This window comes from Pan troglodytes, chromosome 5 (assembly GCF_028858775.2).
Source record: "Pan troglodytes isolate AG18354 chromosome 5, NHGRI_mPanTro3-v2.0_pri, whole genome shotgun sequence".
NCBI lineage: Eukaryota > Metazoa > Chordata > Mammalia > Primates > Hominidae > Pan > Pan troglodytes.
The window spans coordinates 176,422,384-176,445,663 of record NC_072403.2 but is presented as its reverse complement, the minus strand read 5'-3'; the positions used below and the strand labels follow the sequence as shown (position 1 = coordinate 176,445,663).

The 23,280-nt window shown below is 43.7% G+C and overlaps 1 protein-coding gene across 1 annotated transcript; it reads right to left on the bottom strand.

The window, feature by feature from the left end:
- Window positions 1-7,382: 7,382 nt before the first annotated feature.
- Window positions 7,383-22,507, bottom strand: LOC134810390 (uncharacterized). Its single transcript, XM_063813646.1, has 3 exons — window positions 22,019-22,507; window positions 21,536-21,889; window positions 7,383-9,370 (listed from the first exon to the last, which is right to left on the bottom strand). Exons 1-2 carry the CDS (start codon window positions 22,416-22,418, stop codon window positions 21,684-21,686), a joined length of 606 nt encoding a protein of 201 aa, XP_063669716.1. The 5' UTR covers window positions 22,419-22,507; the 3' UTR covers window positions 7,383-9,370; window positions 21,536-21,683.
- Window positions 22,508-23,280: the final 773 nt, after the last annotated feature.

Here is a 23,280-nt window from a genome sequence, read left to right as displayed (position 1 = left end):
TGATCAAGTAAATGTTATTTCTGGGATACAAGGTTGGCTCAACATATGCAAATCAGTAAATACGTTTTATTACATAAACAGAATTAAAAACAACAACCACATGATCATCTTAATAGATGCAGAAAAGGCTTTCTAATAAAATTCAACATTGCTTCACGTTAACAACCCTCAATGAACTAGGCATAAAAAAAAACATACTTCAAAATAATAAGAGCCATCTAGGACAAACCCATAGCCTACATCATGCTGAATGGGCAAGAGCTAGAAGCATTCCCTTTGAGAACTGGAACAAGACAAAGATGCCCACTCTCACCATTCCTATTAAACATAGTACTAGAAGTCCTAGGCAGAGCAATCGGGCAAGAGAAAAAAATTAAAACCATCCAAATAGGAAGAGAGAAAGTCAAACTATCTCTCTTTGCAGATGATATAATTCTATACCTAACCCCATGGTCTCTACCCAAAGGCTCCTAGAATTGATAAACAACATCAGTGAAGTTTCAGATTACAAATTCAATGTACAGAAATCTAGCATTTCCATACACCAATAACATCCAAGTAGAGAGCCAAATCAAGAATGTAATCCCATTTAAAATAATCACACAAAAAATAAAATACCTAGAAATACAGCTAACAAAGGAGGTGAAAAGACTTTACAATAACAATTACAGGCTGGGCTCAGTGGCTCACACCTGTAATCCCAGTACTTTGGGACGCCAAGACAGGTGGATCACTTGAGGTCAGGAGTTCGAGGCCAGCCTGGCCAACATGATGAAACCCCATCTCTATTAAAAACACAAAAATTAGCTGGACATGGTGGCAAGCACCTCTAGTCCCAGCTACTTGGGAGGCTGAGGCAGGAGAATTGCTTGAACCCAGAAGGCAGAGGTTGCAGTTAGCCGAAATCACACCACTGCACACCAGCCTGGGCGACAGTGATCCACCTGCCTTGGTGTCCCAAAGTACTGGGATTACAGGTGCGAGCCACTGAGCTCAGCCTGTAATTTTTATTGTAAAGTCTTTTCACCTCCTTTGTTAGCTGTATTTCTAGGTATTTTTTTGTGATTATTTTAAATAGGATTGCATTCTTGATTTGTCTGTCTCAAAAAAAAAGCATGAAACACTGCTGAAAGAAATCAGAGATAACACAAACAAATGGAAAATTATTCTATGCTCATGGATAAGAGGAATCAATATGGTTAAAATGGCCATACTGCCCAAAGCAATGTACAGATTCAGTGCATTCCTATCAAATTAGTAAAATGTTATTCACAGAATTAGAAAAAAAACTACTCTAAAGTCCACATGGAACAAAAAATAGCCTGAATCACCAAAGTAATCCCAAGCAAAAAGAATAAAACCAGAGGCATTACCCTATCTGATTTCAAGCTACACTACGAGGCTACAGTACCTATAACAGCATGGTACTGTACAAAAACAGACATAGACCAATGGAACAGGATAGAGAATTCAGATATAAAGCCACATACCTACAACCATCTGATCTTCAACAAAGTTGACAATAACCAGCAATGGAGAAAGGACTCCCTATTCAATAAATGGTGCTGAGATAAGTGGCTAGCCATATGCAAAGGATTGAAACTGAACCCCTTCCTTATACCATATACAAAAATTCGGCCAAGATAGACTAAAAATTTGAATGTAAAACCTGAAACTATAAAAATCCTTGAATAAAACCTAGGAAATACCATTCTGGACATCAGCGTTGGCAAGAAATTTATGACCAAATCCCCAACAGCAATTGCAACAAAACCAAAAATTGACAAGTGGGACCAAAGTAACTAAAGAGCTTCTGCAGAGCAAAATAAACTATCGAAAGATGAAACAAACAACCTACAGAATGGGAGAAATTGTTCACAATCACGCATCCAACAAAGGTTTAATAATCTATAAGCAACTTAAACAATTCAACAAACAAAAACAAATTAAAAATGGGTAAAGAACCTGAATACACACTTCTCAAAAAAAGATATACATGTGGCCAACAAATATATTTTTAAAATGCTCAACATCACTAATGATTAGAGAAATGCAAATGAAAACCACAATTACATACCATCTCACACCCGTCAGAATGGCTATTATTAAAAAGTCAAAAATAAGTACTGATGAAAATGTAAATTACTTCAGGCACTGTGGAAAGCAGTGTGGAGAGTTCTTGAAGAACTTCAAACAGAACTACCATTAGACCCAGCAATCCTACTATTGGGTATATACTCATAGAAAAAAAATGAATCATTCTGCTAAAAAAGACACATGCACTCATGTTTATCACAGCACTATTCACAATAACAAAAACATGGAATCAACCTAAATGTTCATCAACAGTGGACTGAATGAAGAAAACGTGATACATATACACCATGAAATACTACACAGCCATAAAAAGAAAGAAGTCATGTCTTTTGCAGCAACATGGATGGAGCTGGAGGCTATTATCCTAAGTGAATTAACTCAGGAAAATAAATCCAAATACCTGTTCTTACTTACAAGCAGAAGCTAAACTTTAGGTAAACATGACCATAAAACTGGCAACAATAAGACACTAGGGACTACTAGAGGGATGAAGGTGGGATGGGGGTGTAGGTTGAAAAACTACCTATCAGGTATTATGGGTATTATGCTCACTACTGGATGATGGGATCATCTGTACACCGAACCTCAGCAACATGAAATTTACCCATGTAACAAACCTGCAAGTGACCCTCTGAACCTAAAATAAAAGTAAAAAAAAAAACCAAACAAAAAAACCCTTGGTAATGATAGTAAGCAACAACAAAAACAAAGAAAAGCTAAGCTTTGTGCATAAATAATACCAAAGGCTCCTGATATTAACCTCTATTCATGGTCTCCAAAATAGTAACTGATATAAATATTCCTTTGCTCAGAATTTTAAAAATTACACTGTTGATTTTAGGAGTCTACAATTGTTTTTCCTTCATATATACCTCATTTAAAATTTACTGAGCACCTATTCTTCATACAATTATAGTAATTGAATGCAACAACAACGACAAAAGGACACTCATGAAAGAGTGATAAGACACTCTTAATACTTCATACCACAGAAGTTATCTCTTGTGAGAAGATATCTGCAATACATTTATTCATGAAAGAACATGCACCCAGAATATATATATGAATCCTACCATTAATTTAAAAAGAGGATAACAAATTAATAATAATAAATGTGAATAATATTAAACAGACACTTCATTAAAAAGAATATTAAATGACCAATAAGTTATTGACCTTATTTGTCATGACAGTAATGAAAGTTAAAACTGTGTAAGAATTAAATGAAAAAAACCCAGGATTGTTAAATAGAAAAAAGACAAAAACATCAAACATTCTCTAGGATGTGGAGCAACTGGAACCCTCATGCTCTGATAGAGGGAGTGTAATACTTTAGCTGCTTTGCATAAATGTTTGGCAATATCTACTAAAGTGAATATTTATTTTCTTTATTACTCACCAATTCCACTTCTGTGTTATGGTCCCCCCTAAATTAGTGTATATGTTTGCTATGTTCCTAGCAACACATTATAATAACAAAAAAGTAGAAATAACTCAAATGCCCATGAACCATAGCTTTATGAATAAATATGATACAATCATACAATAAAATGTTAAGTTAGAGTCTTGGTTCTCATACTTAACAATCCTTTGAATTTGGGCAACTTATTTAAATTCTCTAGATTTTAATACTATGTCTGTAAAATGGCTACCGTATCTGTTTGGCTGGACTGAGATTTATATAGAAATGAGTGCATGTAAGATACCTGAAAAATAGCCAGCAGAATAATCATTTCCCCGCTCCCAACACAATGAGTAACATTTACATTTATAATTGTATTTATTAGACCAAATTTATCTCTTTACTTTGGTTTCCTTCTAGTTAATCTAGTACAAGAAATCATAGTTTATATTTTAAATTATAATATTTAGAATCTTCCGTTAATTTGCACGATTTGTTTGTGTTTATTTTCATTGTGTTTCATTCTGTTTCTGTCTTGCTAGCCCATCCACACTTTTGAAACCTACTGCTCAAATTTTTCTGTAAAGTTTTCCTAACGCTTGACACTCTTTCTTCTGTTCAGATATAACAGTGAATTGCAACTGCAGCACCTACTTTCTTATTCTTGAACATTTTATTAATAACTTTGATGCTGGTGAGGAGGAGGGAAAGATGTTCAATTAATATTTCACAAAATTGAAATCTATTCTTTTCTTCAAAATGTGCATCATAAAAGAAATATGAAGGGAGAAGATTCCCCACATTAACCCTCCCACTCCTCCTTCTTAAGTGTTGCTCATGTTAATTTGTTAATAATAGCAGTGTCTGGAGAAACCTATTAGCGCTTTAACAGCTTAGTGGAGGACTCTCACTAGAGAAAATGGAATATAAAGATGGAACTAACATCTTGCCACAGAATCCTACAATTTATGGACAAAATTTGTAATAAATATTTGAAAAGACTGTAGGATTACCAGAAGTAGCCAGATATCGGATCTCCTATAGCATTTTTTCTCATTATTTTTTGTACCTAGAGAGTGTACCACTGTGTTGGCCATTGGTTATTCCACAATCTTCTCTTTATAAATAATTTTTAAATTTGTTCTCAGTGTTTGCAATAACAACAAAAATGCTGAAGTGAATAGCCTTGTCATTTGGTACATTTTGCCAGAAAATTTTTGAGAGGAATTATTTAATGAGTCACCAAAAAGTATAATGTTAACTATAGGTTTTTCAAATATGGCATTTATTAAGTGGAGAAAGTTCCCTTCTGTTCCAAATTTGTTGAGAGGTTTTATCAAGGGTAGGTGTTGAATTTTATCAAGTGCTCTTTTTTATGCATCCAATGAGAGAAATAGCTCTAAAAGAATATTATTGAAATTTTAATGTGAGCTCAAAACTAGATACAGAACTAATCTAAAAAGTTGGTAACTGAATTGCGGTTACATAAAAATGTTTTTGTTCTGATAAAATACACACTGAGGGACACCAGGTATGTAAATCTGAAATTGCATTCGGTAGTCTTTTATTTTTTCAGGAATAGTACTATTGTGATCTTGAAATGACTATTATAAGAGAAAACAAATACATAATTTACTAATACTGGTAGAAATAAAGATTTACCAGACAATAGAAAATAGATAAAATACAAAATCAATGAATTAATAATCTTAAAAATGAATTGGAAGAACTAGTATGAGCTCATGAAGTTTTTGCTATTAAAATGTACTAAAAAGAGATAGAATAAATGACAACCCAACAACTTCTAGCACTTAGATCATGGTGTCTAAATAACATTTTCCATTAAAAGGGATGAGAGGTATTTGAAGCAATGTCTAATCTCTTGTCTAAGGCAAATAAAAGATGATCCTGAACATCATAGTTTTTCAAAGCAAGGAAACAATGAATGATCAATGGAATAATGTCAAAGAACAAAGACAGCAAAATATAGAAACTCTGACTACAAGTGACTGAAGTTAAGACAATGTGACCATTAAAATGGTCAATGTTGCAGGTTGTTAGAGCAACAAGTCATTATTCACAAAACTGATAAAGACTTGAGTATTTAATCTGTCTTTCTGATACAAGCTATTTTTAGTATAATCGGCTTTCATATAAGGACAAGTTTTTCTTATAGAAAAATTATACCTAATAAACATAGAAGGATTGATAGTATCAGGAAATCATTTTTGCCACCTCTAATGACAATCTGGCTCTGGGCAGCAATTTCACTGGATATAAAATCTATCAGCTAAATTTTGATGAGAAACTTTTAAAAGAATAGATCAAATGGATACCACCTGAGCTCAATAATCTCAAAAAGTGGATCAACCAAATATTATGAGCTGGATGATGAGATGCAATGGGAAATGCTTCAGAATCATTTTTGCCTAAACATTTGAAATAGGTTTTTAAAAGTATCATAAGGAAGCAAGTGATCAAGCCTATCAGAAAAATAATTTGGTTTTTCTAAAAAACAAAATATAAAAAAGAAAGTTGAAATATACAATAAAAGAAACAAGGGATTTTAGCAACTAGATGCACCAGTTTGGATCCTGATTTGAGCAAACCAGCTATAAGCATACATTCAAAGCAGTCAGAGGACATTAACTAGGGACTAGGCATTCCATATTTTGTTAACTTTGTTAGGAAGTGATGTCACAATAGAGATTATAGATGTTTCTTAGAAACGTATCATGTATAATGAAGTTCTAGAGGACAAGGGACAGGAATTGATGTAATATGTTTTAAAGGAGTCACACAAAATGAAGTAGGGGCACAGACAGATCAAAATCAGCAACAAGTTGACGACTGCTCTCACTAGCAGCTGGTAAAAGGGACTTAAATCCATCACTTTTTCTACTTTGTTATGTTCTCCAACAAAAAAATAAGGAAAAACTACAATTTAGGAAGAGCACTGTGAAGGAAAGGAAAATGACCTAGGCTGGGAAGGACAGAGCTAGAGTTGAGCTTTGAATGGAGAGGAAACACTAGGAGGGTTTAAGCTAAATTGGATTGGCTGGACTTCCAAAAACCAGGACCAGAACACATAAAGATCCTGTGGAGGTGGAAGCAGGGCTCTATGAAAGAATGAAGAGATCTGAATGCTTGACTAGCCTTTACATGTTAATATTTCACCAGAGGAGTCGACCTAGTGGGTACCATAGTATTTCCAGCTGTAAGCAGTCAGTGCTACTAGATAATTATTTTAGGATGCAGAGCTACAGGTGAAATACGTTAAGTCTCCAGGGTCATGTGAAACCTGTAGCTGCACCATATGTAATTCCAGCACTCCGGCCTCCCTCCACGCACTCTCCAAGGAATCTTGCTGTGATGAGTTTTAAATGCCTCCTATACTGAATGTTCTCCAACCTCTGTCTCCAGCTCCAATCTCTGGATTTATAGATCTCTGGATAGAGTTCACTCTATCTAGCTCCACATTCCTAAAAGGATGAGAAAACCTGGAGGCCTCTAAGCACTTTATGCTGAATTGGTTTGCACCCAAAACATCACAGTCCTGTAGAATTTCACGAGAACTATGTGAGCATAGTTCTAGTTTCTTTGAATGGCGCATCACTCCAGCTGCTTAAACCAGGGCCCAGAAGAGTCTTAAAAACCTTCTTTACCCTTTTACTCCATGTTCATGCAGTCTACCTGCTTTCAGGTATGTTGATTCTACTCACTAAATTTATCTGGAAATGTGACACCCCCTCACCATGCCCCACAGGCCTCACCACCTTTGAATGTTTGTGTGTTTGTGTGTGTGTGTGTGTGTGTGTGTGCGCGCGCGTGTGTGGTTACTGCAATGTCTACTGTATCCTTCTTTTTTTTTTTTTTTTTTTTTGAGACGGAGTCTCGCTCTGTCGCCCAGGCTGGAGTGCAATGGCGCGATCTCGGCTCACTGCAAGCTCCGCCTCCCGGGTTCACGCCATTGTATCCTTCTTTTAGTTCCTGCAACAAGGTGTTTTCCAAAACACACATCTCATTGTGTCAACCGTCTGAATTAAACCTTTCCTAGCTACACCACTCCTGAGCTGCAATAAACAATGAAAACCCCTGAGAACATCAGGCAAGGCCCCTCACGATGAGGACTTTGTCTACTGCCTTCATCTTCTCTTCTCTGCACTCCTCCGTATGCACCCTACGACCTGACAATTTGTCTTACTACTCACAGTTCCCTATGAAACTCAAGTGTCCCATGAATTTGTGCTGTTCCCTGTGGAAATCTGGTGAATACCTACTCCTCTTTAAGGGATGGGGCACTAGTCCCTGGGGCAGGCAAGCATCTGACATGTATTTGGCCAAAGGTAACCTTGAAAATATTATCCACCTGTGCCATCTGATCTCCTTGTATTTCTCTGGCCCATAACAGCTAGCATCCTGTAGGGGTGGCTGTTTCTATGAATGGCTAATAGAGGCAGCTCCAGTTAACACTGGCCCCTGGTGGACAGCCCTGGCCTGTTGGCCACGTGAACCCCAGGCATTTGTCTATTGCCAGGAGCACAATCTTCCCTACTGGGACCCCTGTCCTCTCTGCCAGGCAAAGGTTGAAATGCAGGGCCTAGGGCTGGCATGCTGGGACCTCCACAGATGTTCCCCAGAAGTTCCCTATGGCCTAGGGAGATGGGGAAAGAAGTAAGAATGTGGGTGAGGGGGACTCTCTGGCTGTTCTCTGTTGGGTTAACTGGAACCAGCAGTGACTAGGGATGACAATATGGCCAATATTCCACAATCAGAATAGACTCAGGTGCTCCAGAAAGAAAACACAAGGTGTGGAGAAAGAGGCAAAAAGCCTGGGCATTGTTGCAGAATCATCTAGAAGAAGGTTGGCAGGAAGTCCTTCCTCAACAGACTGAGGTAGAAATGTAGAAGAAGGTGTCCGTAAATCCTCTCTGCAGTCAGGAGTGAATTGAAGTGCAAGGTTCTTAGTAGCCTTACAGATCATCAGACCCTAGAAGCCCCTGCCTTACTTGGCATTAATTAACCCCTTAGTTTCTGGGTCATGGGGAAACCTGGGGGCAACAGACCTTAATAAACCACTCTAGAAATATTTTAGCATTTTAACAACTGCCATGACAGTACTGTTTCTTAGAGGGTTCAGAATCTCTGGTCTCTTGATATATGCTCTGGAATGTTGAGCTATGGGTCTGTTACTTCTGAAATAAGCACAATCATGCAGCTCCAGCCCCTTTAAGCAACCTTCCATCTGTCTCATCCAGGGATGCAGCCCTGTGCTCCCCACCTGGCCAGATAAATTGACTGTGACTCTGCATTGCAGACACAGCTGTCCCCAAAGGCAGGTCCCAACAGCTAACTTGAAGTAGGAGTAGGAGGCCTGAGTAGACTTCAGACCTGAGTAGCTAAATTATCTTACTGGAAGCCCTAAAGGTTTCAATAAATTTGAATTTGCTCCAGGCAATGATGAAGCAACTGCTGTGACTCTGTTTATCTCTAACTTACGAATTTCTTAGAACCCAGAGGAAAAGGATGTCCTCATCCCCAATTTACAGCAAAAGCCATGAATTTACAGATGACAGCTTCAGAATTCATGTCAGGATATGTGTTCTAATCTGAATAAAGCATTATTTCCAATATTTGGATAAGCCTATTTTGTGAGGAATGTGTTCAGACAGGATAGAAGGAAGGGGCAAGAGTTGTGTTGCATCTCTGTTCCTGAGTGTTTTTACGTTGCACTGGCCCAGATATTCTTGACACAAGATAAAGAGTTGATCGACATAAATTCCAGGCTACTGACAAGTCCTGCTGCTGACATTCTGTGCAACCTTGAGACCTTGAGATAGGAGGTTGGCACAAGATACAGGTCACAAAGACCTTGCTGATAAAACAGCATGCGGTAAAGGAGCTGGCCAAATCCCACCAAAACCAAGAAGGCCAGGAAAGAGACCTCTGGTCATCCTCACTGCTTATTACACACTAATTATAATACATTAGCATGTTAAAAGACATTCCCACCAGTGCCACGACTGTTTACAAATGCCAAGGCAACATCAGAAAGTTACCCTACATGCTCTACAACGGGGAGGAACCCTCAATTCCGGGAATTGCCCCCACCCCTTTCCCAGAAAACTCATGAATAATCCACCCCTCGTTTAGCATATAATCAAGAAATAACCATAAAATAGCCAAAGAGCAGCCCGTGCTGCTGCTCTGCCTATGGAGTAGCCATTCTTTCACTCCTTTACTTTTTTAATAAACTTGCTTTCACTTTACTCTATGGATTTGCCTTTAATTCTTTCTTGTGTGAGATCCAAGAACACTCTCTTGTGGTCTGGATCAGGACCCCTTTCTGGTAACAGTATTTGTTTACTGAAGTCAAATCTGTTTCTGTGAGGATAAAGGAGGAAATATCAGTATAAGTGAATAAAAAATGGGCCATGAAGATAGTCATACAAAAGCCTACAGCCATCACAATTTCCAGGGCAGGAGCAAGAAAGAAGTAGAAAGCTAATGAAAACTGATTCTGAGGAGGAATCTTCCCAGGCCAATTTCAGAGAGCCTACTGTGAAAGAAACGGCCAGGGAGTAGCTGCTCAAAGTGACTGCAACCTTCAGGAGACCTGCAGAGGTTTGGCAACACATCTGCAGTTTGAGTCTCCCTAGTAAAACTGATCCTTAATATTATAAAATTGTGTTGAATTACAAGACAATAACTAAACAGCAGCAACAATAACAAAAAAGTCTTCTTTTGACTGTCTAAGTAGGGGATTAGGAAAAGAACCATGAGAAAGCAATCTTCCTGCGTCTCCCAAACTGAGATAAACAGAATACTAGTGTCCTGAAAAATGTTAATAAGTATTAATCAGTAAAGAAGGTTCTGTGATCAAATAGGTTTGACAAGTTCTGGCTACACAAAATAATGGAATCATTCACTAAAGAATGTCTCAGGTTCTTAATGTGCTAATATGCATGATAATCTCCGGGTACGGGGAGTTTTCCAAACTCATTTAACTTCAGAATACGTTTTTTTTTTCTTTTCAGAACTCCCATTAGCATCCCATTGGATATTTGTGTTCTGTGACACTCAATTTGGAAAACATGAGGGTAGTACCATTTACATTTCAATGGATGCCAAGAAAAAAGCCCCAGGAGAAGGATTCCATTCTGTTTGGCAATAAACGCGCTCTGAAGCAGACTTCTGAACCGGCCAGAGCAGAAGCACAGGAAAGCCAGTGTGTAGACTCATCCAACGACGCCTTAGCCAGAAAACCTCCAAACTGACTCAGATTGCTCCAAAAGGAATAGAAAATTTTAGGAACATTTATACTAAATGTTCAGATAGATGCTGTCAGGCCTCTGAGCCCAAACTAAGCCATCATATCCGCTGTGACCTGCACTTACACATCCAGATGGCCGGATCCTGCCTTAACTGATGACATTGTCTTGTGAAATTCCTTCTCCTGGCTCATCCTGGCTCAAAAGCTCCCCTACTGAGCACCTTGTGACCCCCACTCTGCCCGCCAGAGAACAACCCCCCTTTGACTGTAATTTTCCTTTACCCACTCAAATCCTATAAAACGGCCCCACCCCATCTCCCTTTGCTGACTCTCTTTTCGGACTCATCCCACCTGCACCCAGGTGATCAAAAGCTTTATTGCTCACACAAAGCCTGTTTGGTGGTCTCTTCACATGGATGCACATGAAATTTGGTGCCATGACTCGGATCGGGGGACCTCCCTTGGGAGATCAATCCCCTGTCCTCCTGCTCTTTGCTCCGTGAGAAAGATCCACCTATGACCTCAGGTCCTCAGACCCACCAGCCCAAGAAACATCTCACCAATTTCAAATCTGGTAAGCGGCCTCTTTTTACTCTCTTCTCCAACCTCCCTCACTATCCCTCAACCTCTTTCTCCTTTCAATCTTGGCGCCACACTTCAATCTCTCCCTTCTTATAATTTCAATTCCTTTCATTTTCTGGTAGAGACAAAGGAGACACATTTTATCCGTGGGCCCAAATCCATGGCACCGGTCATGGCCTAGGGAAGGCAGCCTTCCCTTGGTGTTTAATCATTGCAGGGGTGCCCCTCTGATTATTCACCCAGGTTTCAGAGGTGTCAGACCACGCAGGGACGCCTGCCTTGGTCCTTCACCCTTAGCGGCAAGTCCTGCTTTTCTGGGGAAGGGCCAAGTACCCCAACCCCTTCTCTCCGTGTCTCTACCCCTTCTCTGCCTTTCTGGGGGGCAAGAAACCACCAACCCCTTCTCCTTCACCCTTAGTGGCAAGTCCCGCTTTTCTGGGGGAGGGGCAAGTACCCCTTATATCTCTGCACCCCATCCCTTATTTCTGCACCCCAACCTCTTATATCTCTGCACCTCGATCCCTTATTTCCGTACCCCAACCTCTTATATCTCGGCGCCCCATCCCTTATTTCCACACCCCAACCTCTATCTCTGCACCCCATCCCTTATTTCCGCACCCCAACCTCTTATATCTCTGCACCTCGATCCATTTCTGTACCCCAACCTCTTATATCTCGGCGCACCATCCCTTATTTCCACACCCCAACCTCTATCTCTGCACCCCATCCCTTATTTCCACACCCCAACCTCTTATATCTCTGCGCCCCATCCCTTATTTCCGCACCCCAACCTCTTACATCTCTGCGTCTCATCCCTTATTTCCACACCCCAACCTCTTATATCTCTGCACCTCATCCCTTATTTCCGCACCCCAACCTCTCATACCTCTGTGCCCCATCCCTTATTTCCACACCCCAACCTCTTATATCTCTGCACCTCAATCCCTTATTTCCGCACCCCAACCTCTCATACCTCTGTGCCGCATCCCTTATTTCCACACCCCAACCTCTTATATCTCTGCACCTCAATCCCTTATTTCCGCACCCCAACCTCTTATACCTCTGTGCCGCATCCCTTATTTCCACACCCCAACCTCTATCTCTGCACCCCATCCCTTATTTCCACACCCCAACCTCTTATATCTCTGCGCCCCATCCCTTATTTCCGCACCCCAACCTCTTATATCTCTGCGCCTCATCCCTTATTTCCACACCCCAACCTCTTATATCTCTGCACCTCATCCCTTATTTCTGCACCCCAACCTCTTATACCTCTGTGCCCCATCCCTTATTTCCACACCCCAACCTTTTATATCTCTGTGCCCCATCCCTTATTTCCACACCTCAACCTCTCATATCTCTGCACCTCAATCCCTTATTTCTGCACCCCAACCTCTCATATCTCTGTGCCTCATCCCTTATTTCCGCATCCCAACCTCTTATACCTCTGTGCCCCATCCCTTATTTCCGCACCCCAACCTCTTATACCTCTGTGCCCCATCCCTTATTTCCGCACCCCAACCTCTTATATCTCTGTACCCCATCCCTTATTTCCGCACCCCAACCTCTTATATCTCTGCGCCCCGATCCCTTATTTCCGCACCGCAACCTCTTATATCTCTGTGCCTTGATCCCTTATTTCTGCACTCCAACCTCTATCTCTGCACCCCATCCCTTATTTCCGCACCGCAACCTCTTATATCTCTGCACCTCGATCCCTTATTTCCGCACCCCAACCTCTTATATCTCTGCACCCCATCCCTTATTTCCGCACCCCAACCTCTTATATCTCTGCACCTCGATCCCTTATTTCCGCACCCCAACCTCTTATATCTCTGCGCCCCATCCCTTATTTCCGCGCCCCAACCTCTTATATCTCTGTGCCTTGATCCCTTATTTCTGCACTCCAACCTCTATCTCTGCACCCCATCCCTTATTTCCGCACCGCAACCTCTTATATCTCTGCGCCCCATCCCTTATTTCCGCACCCCAACCTCTTACATCTCTGCGTCTCATCCCTTATTTCCACACCCCAACCTCTTATATCTCTGCACCTCATCCCTTATTTCCGCACCCCAACCTCTCATACCTCTGTGCCCCATCCCTTATTTCCACACCCCAACCTCTTATATCTCTGCACCTCAATCCCTTATTTCCGCACCCCAACCTCTCATACCTCTGTGCCGCATCCCTTATTTCCACACCCCAACCTCTTATATCTCTGCACCTCAATCCCTTATTTCCGCACCCCAACCTCTTATACCTCTGTGCCGCATCCCTTATTTCCACACCCCAACCTCTATCTCTGCACCCCATCCCTTATTTCCACACCCCAACCTCTTATATCTCTGCGCCCCATCCCTTATTTCCGCACCCCAACCTCTTATATCTCTGCGCCTCATCCCTTATTTCCACACCCCAACCTCTTATATCTCTGCACCTCATCCCTTATTTCTGCACCCCAACCTCTTATACCTCTGTGCCCCATCCCTTATTTCCACACCCCAACCTTTTATATCTCTGTGCCCCATCCCTTATTTCCACACCTCAACCTCTCATATCTCTGCACCTCAATCCCTTATTTCTGCACCCCAACCTCTCATATCTCTGTGCCTCATCCCTTATTTCCGCATCCCAACCTCTTATACCTCTGTGCCCCATCCCTTATTTCCGCACCCCAACCTCTTATACCTCTGTGCCCCGTCCCTTATTTCCGCACCCCAACCTCTTATATCTCTGTACCCCATCCCTTATTTCCGCACCCCAACCTCTTATATCTCTGCGCCCCGATCCCTTATTTCCGCACCGCAACCTCTTATATCTCTGTGCCTTGATCCCTTATTTCTGCACTCCAACCTCTATCTCTGCACCCCATCCCTTATTTCCGCACCGCAACCTCTTATATCTCTGCACCTCGATCCCTTATTTCCGCACCCCAACCTCTTATATCTCTGCACCCCATCCCTTATTTCCGCACCCCAACCTCTTATATCTCTGCACCTCGATCCCTTATTTCCGCACCCCAACCTCTTATATCTCTGCGCCCCATCCCTTATTTCCGCGCCCCAACCTCTTATATCTCTGTGCCTTGATCCCTTATTTCTGCACTCCAACCTCTATCTCTGCACCCCATCCCTTATTTCCGCACCGCAACCTCTTATATCTCTGCGCCCCATCCCTTATTTCCGCGCCCCAACCTCTTACATCTCTGCGCCTCGATCCCTTATTTCCGCACACCAACCTCTTATATCTCTGCGCCCCATCCCTTATTTCCATGCCCCAACCTGTTATATCTCTGTGCCTTGATCCCTTATTTCCGCACCCCAACCTCTTATATCTCTGCACCTCGATCCCTTATTTCCGCACCGCAACCTCTTATATCTCTGCGCCCCATCCCTTATTTCCGCGCCCCAACCTCTTATATCTCTGTGCCTTGATCCCTTATTTCTGCACTCCAACCTCTATCTCTGCACCCCATCCCTTATTTCCGCACCGCAACCTCTTATATCTCTGCGCCCCATCCCTTATTTCCGCACCCCAACCTCTTACATCTCTGCACCTCGATCCCTTATTTCCGCACACCAACCTCTTATATCTCTGCGCCCCATCCCTTATTTCCGTGCCCCAACCTGTTATATCTCTGTGCCTTGATCCCTTATTTCCGCACCCCAACCTCTTATATCTCTGCACCTCGATCCCTTATTTCCGCACCCCAACCTCTTATATCTCTGCGCCCCATCCCTTATTTCCGTGCCCCAACCTCTTATATCTCTGTGCCTTGATCCCTTATTTCTGCACTCCAACCTCTATCTCTGCACCCCATCCCTTATTTCCGCACCGCAACCTCTTATATCTCTGCGCCCCATCCCTTATTTCCGCGCCCCAGCCTCTTATATCTCTGTGCCTTGATCCCTTATTTCCACACCCCAACCTCTTATATCTCTGTGCCTTGATCCCTTATTTCTGCACTCCAACCTCTATCTCTGCACCCCATCCCTTATTTCCGCACCGCAACCTCTTATATCTCTGCGCCCCATCCCTTATTTCCGTGCCCCAACCTCTTATATCTCTGTGCCTTGATCCCTTATTTCTGCACTCCAACCTCTGTCTCTGCGCCCCATCCCTTATTTCCGCGCCCCAACCTCTTATATCTCTGTGCCTTGATCCCTTATTTCCACACCCCAACCTCTTATATCTCTGTGCCTTGATCCCTTATTTCTGCACTCCAACCTCTATCTCTGCACCCCATCCCTTATTTCCGCACCGCAACCTCTTATATCTCTGCGCCCCATCCCTTATTTCCGCACCCCAACCTCTTATATCTCTGCACCTTGATCCCTTATTTCCGCACCCCAACCTCTTATATCTCTGCACCCCGATCCCTTATTTCTGCGCCCCAACCTCTTATATCTCTGTGCCTTGATCCCTTATTTCTGCACTCCAACCTCTATCTCTGCACCCCATCCCTTATTTCCGCACCGCAACCTCTTATATCTCTGCACCTCGATCCCTTATTTCCGCACCCCAACCTCTTATATCTCTGCACCCCATCCCTTATTTCCGCACCCCAACCTCTTATATCTCTGCACCTCGATCCCTTATTTCCGCACCCCAACCTCTTATATCACTGCGCCCCATCCCTTATTTCCGCGCCCCAACCTCTTATATCACTGCGCCCCATGCCTTATTTCTGCACCCCAACCTCTTATATCTCTGCGCCCGGATCCCTTATTTCCGTGCCCCAACCTCGTATATCTCTGCGCCCCAGTCCCTTATTTCCATGCCCCAACCTCCTATCTCTGTGCCCCGACCCCTTTCCCGCTTTTCTGGAGGGTAAGAACCCCCGAAGCCCTTCCCTCCATGTCTCTACTCTCTCTTTTCTCTGGGCTTGCCTCCTTCACTATGGGCAACCTTCCACCCTCCATTCCTCCTTCTTCTCCCTTAGCCTGTGTTCTTAAGAACTTAAAACCTCTTCAACTCACACCTGACCTAAAACGTAAATGCCTTATTTTCTTCTGCAATGCTGCTTGACCCCAATACAAACTCCACAGTAGTTCCAAATGGCCAGAAAACGGCACTTTCGATTTCTCCATCCTACAAGACCTGAATAATTCTTGTGGTAAAATAGGCAAATGGTCTGAGGTGCCTGACGTCCAGGAATTCTTTTACACATCAGTCCCTCCCTAGTCTCTGTGCCCAGTGCAACTCGTCCCAAATCTTCCTTCTTTCCCTCCCACCTGTCCCCTCAGTCCCAACCCCAAACATCACTGAGTCTTTCTAATCTTCCTTTTCTACAGACCCATCTGACCTCTCCCCTCCTCCCCAGGCTGCTCCTTGCCAGGCCGAGCTAGGTCCCAATTCTTCCTCAGCCTCCGCTCCTCCACCCTATAATCTTTTCATCACCTCCCCTCCTCACACCCAGTCCAGTTTACAGTTTCATTCTGTGAGTAGCCCTCTCCCACCTGCCCAGCAATTTCCTCTTAAAAAGGTGGCTGAAGCTAAAGGCATAGTCACGGTTAATGCTCCTTTTTCTTTATCCCAAATCAGATAGCGTTTAGGCTATTTTTCATCAAATATAAAAATCCAGCCCAGTTTATGACTCCTTTGGCAGCAACCATGAGACACTTTACAGCCCTAGACCCTAAAAGGTCAAAAGGTCATCTTATTCTCAAAACACATTTTATTACCCAATCTGCTCCCGACATTAAATAAAACTCCAAAAATTAAATTCTGGCCCTCAAACCCCACAACAGGACTTAATGCACCTCATCTTCAAGGCGTACAATAATAGAAAAAAGTTGCAATTCCTTACCTCCACTGTGAGACAAACCCAAGCCACATCTCCAGCACACAACTTCCAAACGCCTGAACCGCAGCGGCCAGGTGTTCCTCCAGAACCTCCTCCACCAGGAGCTTGCTACAAGTGCCAGAAATCTGGCCACCAGACCAAGGAATGCCCGCAGCCCAGGATTCCTCCAAAACCGCATCCCATCTGTGCGGGACACCACTGGAAATCAGACTGTCAACTCACCTGGCAGCCACTCCCAGAGCCCCTGGAACTCTGGCCCAAGGCTCTCTGACTCCTTCCCAGATCTTCTTGCCTTAGCAGCTGAAGACTGATACTGCCCGATTGCCTCAGAAGCCCCCTAGACCATCATGGACGCCGAGCTTCGGGTAACTCTCACAGCGGAAGGTAAGTCCATCCCCTTAGTCAATGCAGAGGCTACCCACTCCACATTACCTTCTTTTCAAGGGCCTGTTTCCCTTGCCTCCATAACTGTTGTGGGTATTGACGGCCAGGCTTCTAAACCCCTGAAAACTCCCCCACTCTGGTGCCAACTTGGACAACACTCTTTTAAGCACTCCTTTTTAGTTATCCCCACCTGCCCAGTTCCCTTATTAGGCCAAGACGCTTTAACTAAATTATCTGCTTCCCTGACTATTCCTGGACTACAGCTGTATCTCATTGCAACCTTTTCCCCAGTTCAAAGCCTCCTTCACATCCTCCTCTCATATCCCCCCACCTTAACCCACAAGTATACGATACCTCTACTCCCTCCTTGGCGACCGATCATGCACCCCTTACCATCTCACTAAAACCTAATCACCCTTACCCCACTCAATGCCAATATCCCATCCCACAGCATGCTTTAAAAAGATTAAAGCCTGTTATCACTTCCCTGCTACAGCATGGCCTTTTAAAGCCTAAAAATTCTCCTTACAATTCCCCCATTTTACCTGTCCTAAAACCAGACAAGACTTACAGGTTAGTTCAGCATCTGCGCCTTATCAACCAAATTGTTTTGCCTATCCACCCTGTGGTGCCAAACCCGTATACTCTCCTATCCTCAATACCTCCCTCTACAACCCATTATTCTGTTCTGGATCTCAAACATGCTTTCTTTACTATTCCTTTGCACCCTTCATCCCAGACTCTCTTCGCTTTCACTTAGACTGACCCTGACACCCATCAGGCTCAGCAAATTACCTGGGCTGTACTGCCGTAAGCCTTCACAGACAGACCCCATTACTTCAGTCAAGCCCAAATTTCATCCTCATCTGTTACCTATCTCAGCATAATTCTCATAAAAACACATGTGCTCTCCCTGCTGATCGTGTCCGATTAATCTCCCAAACCTCAATCCCTTACAAAACAACAACTCCTTTCCTTCCTAGGCATAGTTAGTGCGGTCAGAATTCTTACACAAGAGCCAGGATCGCACCCTGTAGCCTTTCTGTCCAAACAACTTGACCTTACTGTTCTAGCCTAGCCCTCATGTCTGCGTGCAGCGGCTGCCACTGCTTTAATACTTTTAGAGGCCCTAAAAATCACAAACTATGCTCAACTCACTCTCTACAGCTCTCATAATTTCCAAAATCTATTTTCTTCCTCACACCTGACGCATATACTTTCTGCTCTCCGGCTCCTTCAGCTGTACTCACTCTTTGTTAAGTCCCACAATTAGCATTGTTCCTGGCCTGGACTTCAATCCGGCCTCCCACGTTATTCCTGATACCACACCTGACCCTCATGACTGTATCTCTCTGATCCACCTGACATTCACCCCATTTCCCCATATTTCCTTCTTTCCTGTTCCTCACCCTGATCACACTTGATTTATTGATGGCACTTCCACCAGGCCTAATCGCCACATACCAGCAAAGGCAGGCTATGCTATAATACAAGCCACTAGCCCGCCTCTTAGAACCTCTCATTTTCTTTCCACCGTGGAAATCTGTCCTCAAGGAAATAAGTTCTCAGTGTTCCATCTGCTATTCTACTACTCCTCAGGGATTATTCAGGCCCCCTCCCTTCCCTACACATCAAGCTCAAGGATTTGCCCCCACCCAGGACTGGCAAATTAGCTTTACTCAACATGCCCTGAGTCAGATAACTAAAATACCTCTTAGTCTAGGTAGACACTTTCACTGGATAGGTACAGGCCTTTCCTACAGGGTCTGAGAAGGCCACCGCAGTCATTTCTTCCCTTCTGTAGACATAATTCCTCAGTTTAGCCTTCCCACCTCTATACAGTCTGATAACAGACCGGCCTTTATTAGTCAAATCAGCCAAGCAGTTTTTCAGGCTCTTAGTATTCAGTGAAACCTTTGTATCCCTTACGGTCCTCCGTCTTCAGGAAAAGTAGAACGGACTAAAGGTCTTTTAAAAACACACCTCACCAAGCTCAGCCACCAACTTAAAAAGGACTGGACAACACTTTTACCACTTTCCCTTCTCAGAAGTCAGACCTGTTCTCAGAATGCTACAAGGTTCAGCCCATTTGAGCTCCTGTATAGACACTCCTTTTTATTAGGCCCCAGTCTCATTCCAGACACCTGACCAACTTAGACTGTGACCCAAAAAAACTTGTCATCCCTACTATCTTCTGTCTAGTCATACTCCTATTCACCGTTTTCAACTACTCATACATGCCCTGCTCTTGTTTACACTGCCGGTTTACACTGTTTCTCCAAGCCATCACAGCTGATATCTCCTGATGCTATCCCCAAACTGCCACTCTTAACTCTTGAAGTAAATAAATAATCTTTGCTGGCAGGACTATGCTGAATCTCCTTAGGCACTCTCTAATCAGATATCCTGAGTCATCCCAATTCTTAGACCTTTTATACCTGTTTTTCTCCTTCTGTTATTCCATTTAGTTTTTCAATTCATACAAAACCGTATCCAGGCCATCACCAATAATTCTAAATGACAAATGTTTCTTCTAACAACCCCACAATATCACCCCTTACCACAAAATCTTCCTTCAGCTTAATCTCTCCCATTCTAGGTTCCCACGCCGCCCCTAATCCCGCTCGAAGCAGCCCTGAGAAACATCGCCCATTATCTCTCCATACCATCCCCCAAAATTTTCGCCGCCCCAACACTTTACCACTATTTCGTTTTATTTTTCTTATTAATATAAGAAGACAGGAATGTCAGGCCTCTGAGCCCAAGCTAAGCCATCATATCCCCTGTGACCTGCACTTACACATCCAGATGGCCGGATCCTGCCTTAACTGATGACATTCCACCACAAAAGAAGTGAAAATGGCCTGTTTCTGCCTTAACTGATGACATTGTCTTGTGAAATCCCCTCTCCTGTCTCATCCTGGCTCAAAAGCTCCCCTACTGAGCACCTTGTGACCCCCACTCTGCCCGCCAGAGAACAACCCCCCTTTGACTGTAACTTTCCTTTACCTACCCAAATCCTATAAAATGGCCCCACCCCTATTCTCCCTTCACTGACTCTCTTTTCGGACTCAGCCCACCTGCACCCAGGTGATTAAAAGCTTTATTGCTCACACAAAGCCTGTTTGGTGGTCTCTTCACATGGACGCACATGAAAGATGCTGATGTACAAGGAGCCAAAAAGGCCTGTGGGTAAGCTCCTGCTTCCTGTTTGACAGACTAGGATGCGAACCGGGAGTAAAGAAGGTAGGAAGGAGAAAGATGAGCAGGGGACCTGAAGGAGCAGAGGCAGACCCTACTGCCGAAGGAGGAGGAAGGGCTTCCTCCCGGCGATGTGGGGCTCCTGGACTGCTCCCTCATCCTGCCTTCTGAAATCCTGCTCCCTCTTAGCTGTGGGATAACTGTGGGGAGGGAGGAAACCAACTTCCTGTCTCTAGAGACACTAAGAACTTTGTTCTCAAATCCCTCATTGAAAGAGTTTCTTAGTCCAGATGTTACCCAAAAGGGGTCCCGATCCAGACCCCAAGAGAGAGTTCTTGGATCTGGAAAAAGAAAGAATTCAAGGCAAATCCATAAAGTGAAAGCAAATTTCTTAAGAAAGTAGAGGAATAACAAATCCCTACTCCATAGGCAGAGCAGATGCATGGGCTGTTGATTGCCTACTTTTACGACTATTTCTTGATAATGTGCTAAAGGAGGGGTGGATTATTCATGAGTTTTCTGGGAAAGGGGTGGGAAATTCCCTGGAACTGAGGGTTCCTCCCCTTTTCAGACCATATAGGGTAACTTCCTGATGTTTTCATGGCATTTGTAAACTCTCCTGGTGCTGCTGAAAGTGTCTTTTAGCATGCTAATGTATTACAATTAACATATAATGAGCAGTGAGGAGACCAGAGGTTGCCATCTTGGTTTTGGTGGGGTTTGGCCAGCTTCTTTACCTCGGACTATTATATCAGCAAGGTCTTTGTGACCTATACCTTACACCAACCTCCTGTTTCATCCTGTGACTTAGAATGCCATAACCTCCTGGGAATGCAGCCCAATAGGTCTCAGCCTCATTTACCCCAGCCCCTATTCAAGATGGAGTCGCTCTGGTTCAAATACCTCTAATACAGAGAGGGAAGAAACACCAACCCTCAGCGTGGATGCTGGCAGCTGCGACCTCTAATGAAAGGGTGCGGATGGCCTCTGGTGAACTGGATGAGGTCTCTGGTGAGTGGGGTGAGGCCTCTGGTGAGCGGCTCGCGGCTTCTCCTGAGTAGGGTGAGGTCTCTCGTAATGGCGGTATGTTCTCTGGTGAGCAGGGCGCGGTTGCGGCCTGGTGCACAGCAGCCCTGGGCAGCTGTTGAGCAGAGTGGGGAAGCCCATGGTTAGCCCAGGACAAGCCTGCGAAACCAGTAATGGCAGCAAAGACAGCGAGGGTTGGGCTGCTTCCGGTGCCGCACTCCCTGGTAGCCGGGGGGACAGGCACCTGAAGAGCTGAGGCCTCCACCAGGCGCTGAAGCCGAGGAAACCCCGTGGGCTCCCTGGGGAGATACAGGGAGGAAAGGTTTCAGGAGTGAGCAGGGAGTGAACTGTGGGACGCGGAGGTGTTTCCATGACGGGAGCTCGTGGAGAGCGCGGCGTGGGGTGCTGCAGCCCGGGAGGAGAAAACACCGGCACCCACGGAGCAGTGGGAGAGAGGCCGTGGTGGGAGAGAGGCCCTTCCACCTAGTCTCGCGGGAAGCGGCTTGTTCACGTCCCCATTTGGGTAGGAGCCCTGGGTCTGTGTTCACTGTTGGGGAAGCTCCCGGGCCGCTCCTGGATGCAGCCGGAATGGCTGAGATCTTCAGCCCGGAAGAGGGAGGCTCCGTTCCGCACTGTGGCATCATTGTCTCGGCTTCCTCTCCTGAGTCTCCGTCCGGAATCTGCGGATCATGGTGGGCAGGCGTCCGTTCCAACAGGATGGTGACAGGAACTGAGCAAAGGAAGGAATAATTCACTGAGAATTCGGGGGAAACCTCAAACAGTTCTCAGGAATGGGAGATTTTTGTATTCTGTAAAAATTCCATTTGCATGGAGACTCAGATTTTAAATCTCTAATTAAAAAAAAAGTAGCTGAATCCATGTTGGGTTATTTCAATGAACTCATTCCAGGCCCTGCTTGAATCACAATCTTGTACTTTAGCTCTTCCCACAGATGAGCCCCTGAATAAATCCTCACCCCACCTGAAGCTGAAATGGTCCCAAGATGGAGCCTTAATGCAAGTTGAGGAACCGCCATGAAGTTATCCTGGCTTTGGGCCAGCCCTGGCTTGTTCTGCCCGGCTCTTCTTGGGTCCAAAATATTATTATTTCAGCATGCATTCAATATTCAAATTATCAATGAAGCAGTTTCCATTTTTTCACACTAAGTCTTTGAAATTCATTGTGTTTTTTGCACTTAGAGTACATCTCAATTTGGTCAGAGCACACACAGTTGGTCCAAACCTGTGGCTGCCCTATAGGTTTATAATCAATCACCTCTTAAGTGACCCGCCTCCTAATATTATCACTATGGGAATTAGAAATTCAACATATAAATAGTTAAAAAGAAACCCCCTCATAAAAACTTACAGAAATTTTAAGAATTAGTAAATGAATTGAGTAATATTGCCAGCTATAAGTAATATGTATATAATCTTTCTACAGACCAACAATGAATAGAAAAATTAATAATTAGAATGATGCCATTTACAATAGCTATAAACATTT

Coding starts and splice junctions, on each gene's coding strand:
- LOC134810390 (XM_063813646.1), bottom strand. CDS start 22,418: ATGATGCCACAGTGCGGAACGGAGCCTCCCTCTTCCGGGCTGAAGATC. Junction 21,890..22,018: donor TGGAGGCCTCAGCTCTTCAG/GTGCCTGTCCCC, acceptor TCTGCTCAACAG/CTGCCCAGGGCTGCTGTGCA.